General features: G+C 38.7%; 1 protein-coding gene across 1 annotated transcript in view; it reads right to left on the bottom strand.

The window, feature by feature from the left end:
- ADGRA3 (adhesion G protein-coupled receptor A3) overlaps positions 1-6,032 on the bottom strand; it is a 54,895-nt gene extending 48,863 nt beyond the window's left edge. The window contains exon 1 of the mRNA XM_059845079.1: positions 5,582-6,032. Within this exon, the coding sequence (XP_059701062.1) occupies positions 5,582-5,844 (263 nt within the window). The 5' untranslated portion in view covers positions 5,845-6,032. The remainder of the gene's footprint in view (positions 1-5,581) is intronic.
- Positions 6,033-16,946: the final 10,914 nt, after the last annotated feature.

Below are 16,946 nucleotides of genomic sequence, written 5' to 3'. Positions count from 1 at the left end.
GACCCAAAAGCTCTGCACTGCAGTGCCCTGGCATCTGCCTGGCCCCAGGGCAGCCTGGAGATCTGTGGAACAGCCACCACTGGACATGCCCTGCAGCAGTGCACAAGGATCGGCCACAACACAGCAATCCTCAGCCACAACACAGAGATCCACGTAAACAGTAATTAGTACTGGATATGATCTCTAGCACTCTAGAGCAACAATGCATTGCAGTTTTCATTGCTAAACACCCAAACAGTGAATACAAGGGGAAAATTAAATTCTCAGCTATTTACTAGGTAAAAACTAGAGACATTTTATAGATTATTTAATTTTTAAAAATAAATTTAATTCATTATTTATCTAACTCCAGAAAGCAAAACTCGCAAAAACATACTTTATGTAACGTTCTTAAACAGTTTATTATCACAGGTGAAAATAAATGCTCAACTGTTTTTAATCTTCATGGATTAACTAGCAGTACAAAAAATGCACTTAGAGCAGATTCAAAAATTGTAGACTGTAATGGTGAAGATAGACTATATAAGGCAGTAATGACAAATCCATGAACCTGCAACATATCTGGCCCATGCAAAGTACATATGGGAACCATAAAATTCTGAAAAATCTAAACTTGCAGCTCCATAGTTGTTTTAAATTACAAAAATAACCTCTGAAACATGAGCAAACTGCAAGCATAGAGACATAAGAATTTATTAGTTCTTCATCACTGCAGCACAAATTCTAGTTCAATTCTTTTACTCTTGGCATTAAATAAAAACAAAAATTTCAGTATTTTGCAGTTCTGAAGCAAACCCAGGAATACTACTGATCAATAAAAGACAAAAATAAAATAAAAAAGTATTAATTATGAAGATTCAAACCTGTCTTCTTGAGGCTAGAAATAGCATAACACATTCAACATTTAATAGTCACTTTAGGGCTAATTGAAGGGCTCTCCTGAACACAGGACGAGCATTGCTTAAATGGGTATCTACTTAAGAACAAAGGTTTGGGCAATTTTACATTAATATGTAAATCTGAGAACTAAAAAAAAAGTTCCACTACAAAAACTTAAATTTGCTCTCCAGAATTATGCAGAACTTAGCTCTGTCCTTCTCCCTTATTTTCAACTCAACAGTAACCAATACATAGCTGATGCAAAACCTGAGCCCCAGGCTTGTAACAACTGCTACAGTTCTATCTGTGGTACAGTAGCCATATTTCTAATTATCTCACGTGTTTAATCAAAAGTAAAATAATCTCACTGAGAAAGGCACACAAAAGAATTTTAAAATGCTTACACAAAAGAGTATTTTTTTTTTATTAAACAGAAATATGAATCAATATAATAACTGAATACAAGACTGTATGAAGACTATTGCCAGTTACAAAACCACCATGTATGTTAAAGTCATTACTGCCGCACTTCATGGAATAGGAAAACACTATTCAATCTTGACAGTGTATCCCAGTGAACACATAAACCATGCAACATGATGTCTTCCAAAGCTGAATAATTTTTCCAATAGAACTAAATATTGTAATTTAGAAGAAAACTGTTCATATTGTAACATCAGAATTTTCTTGCAATACTCAAATACATACAAAAGTGTATATAATAAGAGAATATTACATGTACTCAATATCCTTTAACAAGCTCACAGCAATGAATTCATGTTGGAAAAGTACATACAGAAAAGCACAAAATTGGTTCTCTTCTCAACAAGGTAAAAGACACACAAAATCTGATAGAAGTATGAACACAAGCCTATCATTAAATTACACACTAAGGATTTTTAGGAGTCAGATGTCACTGATAAAGAGGCATGTACATGTACTTGTGAATTAGTACATTGTGGCTAGGGTTCTCAAGTATTATCTCTGTACTGCCTTGTGTTCATAGGTAAGATGCATTTTGCAGAGCCTGTGTATCCACTGGTCAAAGAAAATGTTAAGTTTTATATTTTAATGGGGATTATTAGTACCTCGTACCTTCAAAAATGTTATCACTGCACAAATTACTAGTACTGAGCACTTCAACAGTCTAAAACTGACTATTACAACAAAAAAAACCAAACCCAAACCAACAACTATCAAGAGTAACATCAAGCTAGTAAACAGAAATGCACTTTAAAAGAGAGAAACTTCCACAGAGGATATTAAAATTACATGACTCAGACACAATGTAATAACAGTGCAATACAAATGGCTTCTTGCAATATCAGTGACGCTTTGCTTTGAAACTTCTGAAATTTAAATTTATGTCATAAATAGAAAAATTGCACAGATATTTGGAAGTCCAAGTAAGTATGCATATGAGCTTCTTAATGGATGTAGTTTGATGTGATTTTATTTAGGAGCTGGATGAAAGCTGTAACATTTTAAGATGTTTCCTAACAGCAGTCCAGTTAAATATATCTTTGAAAAGCTCTGAACATTAACCCAGGCAAATGCTCTGGCTTGTAAATCCTAACACTTTTTTTAAGTGCAAACACTGATACTCCTATGTTCCTATGAGGATATGTGCTTACACAAACTTGTTTGCAGAGCAGTAAGCCTCCTGATCCAGAAATGCAATTCTTGACTGCAATTCAAACCAAAAGCATCTCATCTGTCTGCTTAACCTACAAACATCAAAGCAATCGATGGTGTTCGTGTAGCTACACCCTTCATTTGCATCCAAATCAGCTGTTATTATAAAATGCTAAGAAAAAAGTCTCTTCCTTAACAATAAATGAACCTGAATTCACCTTGGAATTTGACCTAAGCACCCCATAAAGCAACAGCTAGCTCTACCAGGATCGTAAAGGAAAACCAATTTACAGTACTGCCAGAAATCCTACACATTACTTACTCTCCACGTTTCCATACTTTAATAGTCCTCTTCCCGCATCTGCTTTTCTTCCTCAATCATGAAACAACCATGTCTGCTTTTCTTCCTCAGTCATGAAACAAACTTACTTTATCTCTTACCAGTTGAAATTAAATTAGGATGTTTCTTCTGAATTGCCTGAAGATTCTCATCATACTGACCTAAATTACTGGGTCAATAACATGTTTTGTGGCAAAAACAAATTACATGACCTTGCCCAACTCATAAATTAAGTGACCTTGCCCAACTTGTATCATCATTAACCACTAATTACAATGGTGTTGAAGAATGAAGGAACCTGGCCAGCATCCTCAGATGCTACTCACTTATCCTAATTTCCACTATTTCTCACTTATTTTCTCACTTTCTACAGACTATTGTCCTCAAAAGTATTTCACTGGGGAAAAAAAGAAATGGTAAATGCTAAAGGCACAGTAGCTAATCTACTGAAAATCTAAGAACTTGACCAGTGATAAGGAAGGAATCAGTATTTCCAAAATGCATATAATCACTTCATTTGCATCATTCCTAACTCATTCAAAAAAGAAGTTGTTATATAAAGCTATATAGGTCATTGTATTTAAAACTGGTTTGTGCAAAATAGAGCCAATATAAAAGAAAATTAACTGAATTAAAATGCAGCTGATATACACAAAAGTGATCTATTTTCAGCTACATATCTCTGCAGTGATCCAATAATCCAAAAAGATCTAATAGAAGTAGTACTTATCTTAATAGATGAATTCCACAAGAATCAAGATAACTCAGGGCAGTTTGACTCTAATCAGACAACTGTTCACCAAGTGCTGCAACTTTAAGTATCAGCTTGGGGAAAAAAAACCATCTTTTTTGGCAAAAGATTAGGTAACAATTAATCCCGGCACTACTAATCAACATGTTAGAGAAGTGGCATTTGATGACAAAACCTACACATCATCAACACTTTCAAACTAGGTTAACATGGATTTGGTAAAAATAATTAAAACAAACAAACAAAACAAAAAAACCCACAACAAAACAAAACCTGAGAATGGAAAGCCATGCCTCAAGAGTCAACAGACATGCAAGATTCTGAACCTGAGCACAACAGCTAGGTTTGGGGAAAAAAGGTAATTGGTTTAATAATCCTTGCTTTATATTTAAGCAAAATTTTGAAGTGTATGTTCATTAAATTGTATCAACACAGTTATGATATTTCCTAAAAATAACAATGAAAAACTGACATTGTTTCTTGCTATGTCTACTAAAAAGTTCAAATCAGAAAAATATTTCAGAAGTTGTTATGAACTTCAAAGGCTGGTTAATTGAAAGCTACTAATTAGTGTATGAAGATATGCTCTAGATATTGAAGGAGTATGAAAATCAAGATGAAAGATGAACCATTCTTCCAAATTCTTCTGTCACTACAATAATGAACAAAGATCCACTCACAGCAAGGCTACTGTGTTTGGTATCTGTTTGTCTTTCACAGCAATCATAGCTGTGATTCAAGTTTTTTGAACCAAAAGAACCCCACAGTGAACTTCAGCATATCAACCATACTAACATCTACTTATATCAAAAATTTTATGGATAATACCATACTCATAACATTTAATCAGCTGCAAAGCATTTGAGGCTAACAAAGACTAAAAGAGATTTGCTGATCAAACTACTGTCACTTCTACTTTTTGCCTTGTTTTCTACTTCAGAAACTTCAAGTAGGAACATCTATAACCATTTCTCACAAGTAATTTAGAAATATTGTCTGAACCCTTGCAGACATTCAATTAAGAACAACTACTTTAGCCTTATTTAGCTCCCATTTTTTGCTTTCCCTTTTTCTCACAGGTCTAGGCCCATGCATCTGCTGAGTTCACACCTCACCAAGACTTCTGGAAGAACACCATTCCTTGGTGTTTCAGTGCTGTCAGGGCTCACAAAAGCAGCAGGTTGTGGTTCTCATGACAGCACATTCTGTTCTTTTTAAATGTCAGGTTACTGGTAGATCTTTCAAACCTGCGATTTCCAGTTGAGTACACAAATATCTTCAAATATATACTTTTCACTGACTTTCTTGCACACAACTTGGTTGCACTTGAGTCTTCCCATGGCAGCACAGGCACAATAAGCCTCTCTAAAGAAAGGGAAAGGGTTTCACTTCTGGGACCACTCACTGGTGAGATCCAGAGCTGAGCGATCTTACCCATGCCAGAGGATGGAGATTCTCCCTTCCATTCCAAACCATTCTATGAACTTCTTTGCTAGAATCATGTCCCAGGAAGGAAAACAACTTGCAAAGCCTCTCTTTACACGTGCACACTTATGTCTAAAGTAAGTGGCAACATATTTTTTACTTTGGATTAAGTTGCATAGCCTGTTTGAAACTTGTTATTCATATGGATAACCAGGAATTGCCTCCGCACAAAAACAGCCCGCCTGCTAAGGGATGAAGGAGGGAGAGCTGGGGATGCTGTTCCGTGGGGAGAGCTCCACGGGACGGTGCCTCCCCCCAGTGAGTTACGGGACACTTCGCCCCCTTCAAAAATGATCACCCCGGGAAACTACCGGAAAACATGAAAAGTACATCCGCTCCCGGGGCTTTCTCCAGCAGTAGAGGGGAGTCACCTACGCTCCCACTCCCCCCCAGCTCATCCCATTTTACCTCAGACCGGCGCTCCCACTCCCCCTCCGCCCCGTCCACGTCGCGCAGAGGCTGCCCACCCCCCACGCGGGGACGGTACTCACAGGGTGACCGTGCGGTTGGGCAGCGCCTCGGGAGGCAGGACCTGAGCGAGCTCCAGGTTGCTACAAACTACCTTCACCTCCGCCGGGCCGCCGGCCGCCGCTTTGCCGGCGCTCTTGGGACGCCCGTCGTACTTGCAGCCCGGGGGCAGCGCGGCACCGCCGCCGCCCAGCACCGCCAGCAGCAGCAGCGCGGGCACGAGCCGCGCCGGGCGGCGGCGGCGGCGCGGCGGGCGGCAGAGAGCGCGGCGGCCGGGGGGCAGCATGGCGGGGCCGCGCAGGACCCTGCTCCGCTCCTCCCGGCGACGGACAGGCCGGCCGGGAAAGGCCGGCGGGAGGGCGGGAAGAAGGGGGCTCCGGTCCGCCCTGGCCTAGCCCCGCGGGGGCGGTGCCGCCGCCATGCGGTGCCGAGGGAGCGGCGGGCAGGCGGGAGCCGTGGCGGCCGCGGCCGCCTTTGTGTGGCGCGGGTCGGGCCGAGCACGGCGGCAGCAGCGCCGCCTCCCGCCGGGGCCGGACCCCGCGGCACCAAGCGCGCCCGCCGGGCCGCGGCCCCACTGCGCAAGCGCCGCGGTGGCTGCCGTGCCCCTGCGCATGCGTGGCGCTGGGCGGGGGTCGCGGCCGGGGGCGCCGGGCTGGGGGAGCTTGTGTGGCGCCCGTGCCCTCATGGGCACCGCCTGGGTGCTCTGGCTTGCTGCGGATCTCTGAGGCCCTGTGACTCTCCGTGAGACCCGTCCTCCTCGATAAATCGCTTTGGTTTCCCTCTCCTTTGCTTCCATGACTTGGCTCTTGCCTTCCTGCTCCAGTTCTTCAGTCTTACAAGGAGGACTGTTGCTGTTCTTGCTTTATGGAGGAAAGATAATCCCCTGCCTAGGTGCTGAATGGCTTCAAAATTCATAACGCCAAGTAAATAATACTTAAAAAAACATTTTTCCTCAAATTGGCCCTGTAAGATGAGGTAACCAGTTATTTGCACTTGATAGCCAAAAGTTATTTGAATATAATTTATCTCACCTATTAAAAAACCCAATCACACAGACACACACCAAATCCCACCTACCTACAATGTGTGTTTTCGTGGCACACTTGAAACTACTTTCCGGAGTGTAATTAGGTCATGTTGTCACACTTCTCTGCAGCCAGGACAGCCAGGCACGAACACTTTCGTGCCAATGACAGCTGAAATTCTCAGTATGTTCTTTGCTTCTGGTAGGTGTGAGGATAATAACATAACTGTTGCCTAACAATGAAATTACAAGTGGCAGGATATAGTTTAAAAATTTTAAGACAGATTTTGCAGAACCCAAAGGAAGTTCTGGTAACTAACCAAGAGCTCAGAGTGCCCCATCCTTTGAGAAGAGAACTGGCAAATGGCACCCTGCAAACTACCTGCTATTACACAGAAACGTCATTTTAGATATTGTCAGTAACAGCTGCCAAAATGAGTCTTACGAAATCTCTAACCTAAGATGTCCTTGAATAATGCTGAACACTCAGACTGTAACTCAATTTTAAATGTAACCTAACAAAAGATTCTGGCAAGTCATGGAATTGTGGATTGGAGCAAAAGGAACAAGATTACAGTAAAAATTTCACAATCGCCCTTTACTCCTAGACTCTGTGTCCTCGTACAAATGAAGATGAAACATGTTCTAAGTACTGAAATTGTTGACCAGAGTGCAAAGAAGATGCTGGTCCCTGAGCTTTAATATGATGTTTGTGTGCCACTGAGTCACTCAACAGGACCAACCTGATCTGGGTGAGATGTGAGGCCACTATTACACTTCAACTAAATTAGGTCAGACACAAAATGCAAAGTTGACAATGCTTTTTTGCTCTTATGCTGCAGTTATACTAACTGCAAGAGAAGAGAGGTCTAATTAGCACGAAATTCACCAGTGTACAGAAAATTCTTTCATTTTGGGCTCTGTTTTAAACAAATTCAATTTATACTGTTAATCTGCATTGGATAGGTGCTTTTTATCATAGAAGTTTATCATTTTTGATCTGGCACCAGGAGTTGTAAAGCTGGATTAACTAAATCAAACCATGGCCCAAGATATCTTTTCCCTCTGAAGTAGTGCTGGGTTAAACAGTTCTTCCCTTTGGCTACCTTCTTCCCAGAATTTTTACCTGCATCAATAACATGACCCAATTCTCTGCATAGCCACATAAAAAGCTTGTGCTGGGTAGTGGATCAGCATGGAGATAGGGCATAGAACTGCCTCTTCTGGCAGTGGGGGCAGTTCAGACCATTGATTCAACCTGCATTTTGGTTTGGCATCACCACAGTTTCAGCATAGCTAATCAAGAGATTGCACTTCACTGCTACTGAAAGAAATACTCTTGTGTTTTTCTCAAGTTACTTCCTTCTCAGCCTTGTCTTGTGTTTGTTTCAATGCATGTTTTGATCAGTTGTATCAGTGAGATGATCCATGTGGTCACATAATCTAAAGATGATGATGATAGAAATGTGAATTGTTGCTTCTGGTGTCTGTGATCACAGCCCATTGTAATATTCCATTTTCCTAAAGTCCTGAAGAGAAAAATTTCTTGTACTTCTTTTCATCTTAATGTCATGTCCAATTCCTTTCTAATGTACAGATTTGTGTGTTAATTGCCCTTGATGTTTCTGAACTATTTTCTCTGTTCTTTCATCTCTGCTGAAACCACTCCTACTAAGATATCTTGCTATGGATGCCAGTTGCAAAATTAGGATTTTAAATTTTGCCTCTGTTCAAACTGCTACTGTGGAAACCTACAAGTCTTGCACTCTGTTGATTTTTCTTCTTAGTTTGACGACTTCTGTAGTGACTCTACTTCCACTATTCTTCACCTGTTTTCAAAAAGCTTGAAGGCCTCAAGCACAAGTCTCTTCTTGAAGGCTTATCCTTGTCCCTTCATCTTTCCTCTTTCATGAAAATTACTGCAACTTCCATTCTGTGCCAAATATTTGAAAATGTTTTTCTTACATTAACTCAGGAAAGCCCTTAATCCAAAACATATGTCCCACAGGAGTCACTTAACAAATTTCATGTGAGGATTTGGGGTTTTTTGAACTGCAGCATACCTTTGTCAAGTTTATTAAGTCACTACTTTCATTGTAGTTGTTGTGGTCTAAGGATATAAGAACAAAGCTACATAGTATAGTTGCTTCAAAAACCAGGAAGTCCTGTAGCTTCTACCTTTCCAACTACCTTTACCTTTAGGATATATGCCCTCACTCTTGCTCCATGTGCTGTAGTTACCTGATTGTTTAACAAACCAATTTAACAACAAAGTTTTTTTGTGATTTGTTTTCTGCCAAGTTATTGAGTTGAGTCAAGACAGGCAAGAGTTAAAAGAACATCAGAGCTGAAGAGCAGGTGGGAAGAGAGTGAAACCTCCCACCTGGGCATCAAAGTATGCTATCCTAGGTAACTTCAAGAAAGACAAGGTTTGTAGGAGGAGGAAATACCTTTTGTTATAATAGCTGATATAGATACAAAGAAGAAAGCAAGTTGTTCCCAAAGCTTACTGGCTATACCTGGGGTAGCAGCTGCTTTAAAATATCACTTCTTTCTGCAATTCTTGCTTCTTTTTCTGCACTGAAAAATCTCCAAACTTTCTTCCCTTCAATCCCCTCATTCTCCACCAGTGTTGGTGATGTTGTTGGTGCTGGTGATGCTTTCTTTTCAGTGAGCCATGTAATTTGAACTTTTTTGAATGTGCTTTGCTTTCGCATTGCCAACAAGCACATTTTGTCCAGTTCTGTGGTTTCTTTTCCCTCCATAAAATTTGCCACTAGTACATTCACTTTAAATGACTTTTCAAAATTGAATGTACTAATGGCAAATTTTATGAAGGGAAGGAAAACCACAGAAATGGACAATTTTTCCACCCTTCTTTTTAGTCTACTAATTAGTAACTTTTTCTATCCAGTATATATAAGAAGAAGGGTGTGGGAAAGAGGGCAAAGCAACTAAATTCTTATTGGTGATTATGTGTAAACAAAAGTAGCCTTGGCAGCATTTCAAGTTCTTCATTTGTCCTCCGGTCAAAGAGATAAATAGGAACTTTTACATTATGTCTGTCTTTCATTCTGATTCTTTTCTTTGCTTACTCTTTTTTTTTAAATCATCTGTTATTTACATCCCTGCACATTTTTCTGGGCTATCATCACCTTCACTGTAACAGTTACTCTCTAATTCTTCTCTCAAGGGACTTCCAGGCTACATCTACCTTCATATCTTCTGGGGTTTTTTTCTCACTGCCACAGAGGTTTTTTTACCAAGCACATTTCATGGATTGGGATATCATCAGTTACATTTTGTTTGCTACAGCAATTGTCAAGAAAGAGGAAGCATTTAGTTGCCCTCAACTATGTCTGCAATACTGTGGTTATTTGATATTCCAAGTACAGGGAGGTGATGATAACTGCTGACACATGCTGGCTTGCTGTCGGTAATCACTAAATCTAAACAGGCACAGAGTCACCTTTGTAGAACTACTTACACAGCTGCAGGTTGTAGTACTGCACCCCTGCCTCTGTCAGCCTGTGCACTGAGTTACCCCAAGCTCTGCTGTGTGAATTACACAGGTATTCCCGGATGCTTGGCTAATGTTTTCCATGCTGGACATTCTCCATTTGTTCTCAGACACAGAGATATTCTCTGCAGCCACTCTCCCCAGTTTGCAGCAGTCAAGGGTCAGAGACCTTCAGCTTTAGCAGTGTAATGGGGAAAATGCAGTTTTTAGCCTCTCTTGGGAATCTGAGGAGGAACATTATTTCCCTTTAGCTGGTTGCTCTTTAAGCAGACATATTTCACCAATACTTCGGCAAAATACCAAACATTCATTGATTTAGTTTGTATACTTCTTATGGAAAACTTTTTTGAAATGCTTAAAAGAAGAATGCTCTCCAGGCTGCTTATTTAGAGATCTCTGGGTTTGGCTGGCAATAATCTCAAATTAAGTTAGAATTATACACTGAAATTTTGTTTATTAGAACTTGAAATACCACCAGATTCACTTCTGTGGAAAGGACAGTCAGTTCTTGAATATTTTCATGCTTGATTTTCATTTTCTTTGCCATGACTGAAGGAAAAAACCCATTCTGTCTGGATTCAGCAGACTCATACAGGGATCTCACTCCTCTTCTGCTGTTTTAGCCTTTAATTGTAGATGGAGCACTGGCTTTGAAATACAGTTCCATCCCATAATTTTAGAAAGCAATGTGAACAGCTCAAAAATATGTAAAATATGTTGTACAAGGTTTCTTTTCTTAACATAAAAATTCCATTAGCACTTGTTGTGTATTTAGCCTTCAAATAATTGTTTCATATAATTTTGAAACACTTTGACTTTCTATATATCTTACATAATTCCTCACAAAAAATAAAGCTATAAAAATATATATTTGCATGGAAGAGGAAGAGGTCAATATAGTTCTCATAGAACCAAGCATTAAAAATTTTCTAAAATGTGTAATGGTCATTCCAGTCCCTTTTGAAATATTTTCATCTGTTAGGGACATTACTTAGCAATAACGTACTTACAGGTTTCTAAGCAATAATCTGCTAATAAAAATGGAAATAAAATAGTTTTCCTTTTACTCTTTGTCATACTTTGTTATATACTTCAATAGAGGTTATAATGTAGGTAGGTTTCAAACACTCAGACTTGTGAGGAAAAATTATAAGGAGAACAAAACCTGGACTACTTCATTACTAACATACCAGTGCTTATGGCTTAAAAGAGGGTGATGGTGTTCTAAGGTGGTGGTGGTTATGGCTAGGTAGATGGATGGGTATCACTTTTATGTGAATAATGCATATGAAAGAAAAGCTGTCCGATGCTTAAGCAATTCAAATGGTTCAGAAGTTAAGCTTCCTTAAGAGGAATAGTTTGAAGTACTTCCTTCATTCCCAAATTTTTTCTAGATTTTACAGAACATTAGCCGTAGAAAAGTCCCAAATTTATTGGCTGTATAATATTGCCTGAAGCAAGAGATTCTCTTTTTCTTCCCTGCATGATATTTTGAACTCAGGGAGAAAACTTAGATGGAAAAACAGGAGGGAAAATTCTATTGTGATAACAAAAATAAAGACTAAACTGGCCAGAGGCAAGTGGCAACTGAGTCCCACAGGACTGTAGCTCAGACAATATACTGCTGGACTGAGCCAGGCCTGGGCAATAGTCAGAAAAGCAGAAAGGGAGGATGATAATAAGCTCCCCTGGACTCACAGGTGTACCCGCAGCGATGGAGCAGGAGCCACGGGCACACTGATGACAATAGGTAAGATGTTGCCTGTGAAACAGAGGTTGGCATCCTTGCTGTCCAGTACCCAAGATGGATGTACACTGTGTGTGGCACACAGACAGACACATGGTACAGCCTACCACACAGAGATGCAAAAGAAGCAGTTAGTGGATGGGAGAAGCACCGTGCCTCACTGTGGCACTCCTTCGGAACTCAAACCCATACCTTTCAGCAGGTGGAGCCACAGCAGTAGGTTTTAGCTGCCTGTCAGGTTGCAGAGCTGTATCATCAAAGAAGTGATCTATGTGGCACCCTCAATTTCTAAATAAAACTACAGTCTGAACAATCTGCAATGAGACTTGTACTGATCTTTTGTCCCAGTACGTTTTATCCATAGGATTATTTATAGTTCTGATAAACGATCACAAGGCATAAAAATTAAAGCAATAGGAAGCATAATAATAAATAGCAATTAATACATCATTAAAGGTTTTCTTCCCAAGACAGGAAGAAGTGGAGAAAACAATGTATTTTGATGTCAACATCAGCAAAATTTCTGGATACTGCTCTTTGAGTACTTAATCATCCTGACATCTAGGCACTTCCATGGGAGATTTGTCAGTGAAACTATCCAGGGAAAACTTTGTTCAAGCAGGCCCCTCAGACTGCTTGCCTTTTTTTTTTTATTTTTTATTTATTAACAACGTGATTTTATCATGATAACACAGCATAGTAAACATACTTCAAATTGTGTCTTGTAGGCAATTGAGATTCAAGTATTAATTTAAACTTTATTAAACAGTTATTACATTTTAAACAAATAGCAGCTACATACTAAAACATATTTGTAGAGTATTATGGCAATGCAATAGGTCCATATCAATTTCACTGTTATGAATCAATTACATAACTTTTAATCCTTGGTGAGTGTTTAATAATCAGTATTCATAAAACATACACTAACTGTCCTATTAAATCTAAATTAACTGTGGCTCAGGGAACATTAATTTAAAAGGTTGCCTATTTTCCCAGCAGATCTGATCTTTGTTTCATATTTTTTCCATTAAAATTAATGTAAAGACTGAGTTTGTTTCATTTAGAATCTATTTACTAGGTACTCTGAGTACCTGTGAATTACATTCTGCTAAACTTCTCTGCTAATAGCAATAATAAAGATTCTCACCCATTTTATTCCAGTGTAATTAGCATTATCTGGAGATGATAATGATAATAAAATATCACATATTTGTGTAGGAAGAGCAGTCCCTATTGGCTGAAGGAGCTGACGTTCATCAGTTCATTAAAACAAATGAGTCAAAATTTGTCAGTGGGATTTGCGTATTTCTCGTTTGCAAAATGACCAACTCTCAGGAATGGATGTCAGATTAAAAAATTTTAAATACTTTTCTAGTTTAAATGAATCATGATCCCCACAGTGATGACCTAAAAGTGATCCCTTGTTGTCCTCTGCAACAAATGTAAGAAGCTGCAATAACACGGCCTGTAGACCTTGATGAAGACGGCATTGCTGTGAGCAATAATTGGCATCAGAGTGTTTTGGTAAGAGAACTGAGATATTTCTTCATTGGAGAAAGGGTCAAGAATCCTTGAAATTAATGTCAGAAGAAACTGTTCAGTCATATAGTCTAACATATAAGAAGCCATCACAAGTCCATATTGAACTCAGTGGATTGGAACTGATTCAAGCTCTCTATAAAGATATTTCTGAGAACATCCAGAGCTAGAGAATTCATTGCTTCTTTTAGTAATCTATTTCCTGTTATTGTTCACCTTCAGTTTTAAAAAATAATTTTGCATTTTTAAAAAACTAGTAACTAACTAACTAACTAACTAACTAACTAAAATATATTTATATTTTATTATTTATTATATATATATATTCATAGAATCATTTATTATTTGCTTATTATAATATATTAAGCAAATAATAAATAAATAAAGGCATTATTCGGTACTCTTTATCTAACTCACAGGAATTGTATCAATGCACTGAAATCATAACACTGCAGTCTTTTTCAAGCCAAACCATCTCTGTCATACAAAGGTTTTTCCTTCTGTGGATCTTTTCTTTACCCCCTCCAGTTCCCAACTCCCATCTCCACCAAAAACAGTTGCCAAAGCTGAATACAGTATTCCAATACTAGCCTCATCAATGCCACATAACTTCTTTGTTCCTATTTACCATTATTTCTCATTACTGTGTTTTGTTTTTCTGTGACTGTACATTGAGAATCAGGAGCCCACTGAACTGTCTGTTGGTTTATAGATCTACCTTCAGTTCTTTGTTTTGTCTAGATACCATGCCCAGCTAAGCCTGTATTGAAAACAAAGAGATGTTTTAGCAATTGCTGAGCTATCCTTCCACAGCATCAAGGCCTTTTGTTCTCACTCCACCCCATTAGTGAGGAGGCTGGGGGTGCACACGGAACCAGCAGGGAACACAGCCAGCACAGCTGACCCCAAGTGGCCCAAGGGATATTCCATGTCCTGTGGCAGCATGCTCAGCACATACAGCTGGTGGGAGAAGGAGGAAGCGAGGCACATTTGGAGTGATAGCCAATGTTAATGGTGCCCTGCTGTCCTGGAGATGTCTAAGTAAACATCTGCCTGCCCATGGGAAGTGGGGAATCAATTTCTTAGGAAGTATTCCTTACTTTTTTGGGGTGGGCAGCTTTTCCATTAAACTGTCTTTATCTCAACCCTTGGGTTTTCTCTTTTACCTTTCCAGTTTTCTCCCCTATCTTCCACCACAGCAGTGAGCAAGCAGCTGTGTGGGCCTTAGGTGGTTAAACTATGACACTCACATTAAGCCAGAGATTACATAACTTTTGGCTATTGCCATCTATTTCTTGCTATACAGCCTTAGCACTGATGTTGTAGTCCTAGCTCTAGCTTGGCTGAAGCAGTGAACTTTAATCAAAGTTGATTCATACCTGAAGACACTAAACAAACAACTGACAACATTTTTCTTCACTGTCCCTCACACCCTGATAAATACACACTCAAAGAGAACAAGAGGTACAGGAATTAAGAGAGGATATGGACTTGTGAGCTGATGGTGGAAGGGACCTCACTACTCCTCTTTAAGCAGAACTTTCTCCTTTGCCCATTAAGTCATTGGTTAATTGAGCTAGATTTTATTAGCTGTGCTATTGCTTACTGCACAGTTTAATACCCATCAATGTTTCTTTTCCTCTGGAAACCACTGAGAGGCTAAAACTGTATTACAGTTTAAAACAAGAGAGTAAGTGAGGGTTGAGGAAAAATGAAGAGGAATTATAGGCCACTTTTTAACTTCAATATCTGACAAATAACTAGAACAATTAGTAAAGCAAGAGCAATCAGTATGTAAACAGGTTGAAGAAAATGCAGTGATAAATCGGTAACACATTTGTAAAAAGCATAAATCAAGTGAAACCAAATTAATTGGTTTCTTCGATGAAGTAATGAATGCAAAAAAAAAAAAAGAGGTAGACAGAATTTCTTAATATTGGCAAAACACTGATCATGGTTGCACATGGCATTCTCAAAAAGAAGTTTAGTTGGATTAAATAGAACCAGCACAAAATGAACACAGGTAAATAAATCAAGCACTGGAAAACTTTTCCAGTTGAGCTGAGAGCTGGGAGTAGATCAAAAACATTTGTTACAATCAAACATCTTATACAGCTCAATTTAGACATGAAGGGATTTTTTTTTCTTAAGTCAACCCCCCACCCCATAAAACAGCATCTTGTGTAAGAAACACCTAAATAAAGAAACTGAGCAGACCAGCAAAAATGACAGCCATTTTGGTTCTGTGCCAGCAGAAAAGCTTACATCAGCATCAGTTTTCTGCTACACAGCTGAGCTGCTTTATTTAGATGCATTAAATATTCCAAAGCATATCTAAATAGAGCTTTGGTTGCTGTAGGATTATCTCAAATTTATTTATTGACGTTGCTTCTGTTGACTGGTATTTCTGTCCATTCATCTAAAATCAAAGGATTCATGAAATGTTTATGCCTTTTTGTTTTGACTGAGTGAAAAAAGATGTCTACTGGCACTACATGTCTTTGGGATATTTTGCTCTGTTTTCTTTATAAAAGCTAATAAAGATTCATATGATTATTTATTTGTTTTCACCGCAGCAAATAGTCATGCTGTTGGCAGATATGGCCGTGTGGTGGTTTTGCAATAATTGATTTTTGATGAAGAGGAAAAAAGTCACCTACGATTTTTGACAACTAAGAGAATGTTTTGGCTTTTAAGAATACAAAAACATGTTCTTGTCCCAAAAGCCCATGTGCTGAGGCAATAGATGATAGAGATATAATATCCCATTATATCAATGAGAGGCTCTTTATAAGACTTACAGATAGCAATTGTAGCAGGAACATCGCTCTCTCATCATTCTCACAACTTTTCATTGCAGTTAGACGAAAGGAACATTTTTAGAACTTTTAAAGGATGATTATCAAGTTAGTTTTGCAGATTCTTATGAGGCAACCTTTCCAAGTTAAGAAGGGTAGCACAGAACTGAACAGCAGGTAAGCTAATCAAATTTGACAATAAAACACAACAAATGTATTTTAGTGTTGGAATAAAAATATAATGGTGAAAGGAGACATCAGTTGTAAAATAAAAAGACTGAAATGCAGAGCACAGAGAATAGGCAGATGTAATGAACAGTGTTTTATACAAGAAAAAGCAAATACTATTAATTGTTAAAGAGTTGATTTTGTCTGCATATAGACTTTATTTTAAAGTATAATGAATATATATATATATGCCACAAATAAAATCCTAGTCAGTAAAACTTTTGCCGCGGTCATTTCTACACCCTTAATGTAATCCAGATTGCTTTAATGTTGAAAAAAAATGCAAAATTGCTTCTGATTTCCCCAGGAATGGCTTTGCACTCATAAGCAGTGAGCCTTCTCATTTCAGTCAAGTACCACACGACTTGAATAGTTAATTTTAAAAAGGGCAAGGATACAATATCATTATATAGATTGGGGTTAAAAAGTTATGAGCTTGTATTTTAAATAGTAGAAAATTGCTTCACTGATTTTTTTTTTTTAGGGAAAGGATCACATGTAAAGATGCAAAGATGAAGGTAACTTTGTT

This window comes from Haemorhous mexicanus, chromosome 4 (assembly GCF_027477595.1).
Source record: "Haemorhous mexicanus isolate bHaeMex1 chromosome 4, bHaeMex1.pri, whole genome shotgun sequence".
NCBI classification, from domain to species: domain Eukaryota; kingdom Metazoa; phylum Chordata; class Aves; order Passeriformes; family Fringillidae; genus Haemorhous; species Haemorhous mexicanus.
Note: the sequence above shows the minus strand (reverse complement) of the source record. Positions and strands in the feature narration are given on the sequence as shown.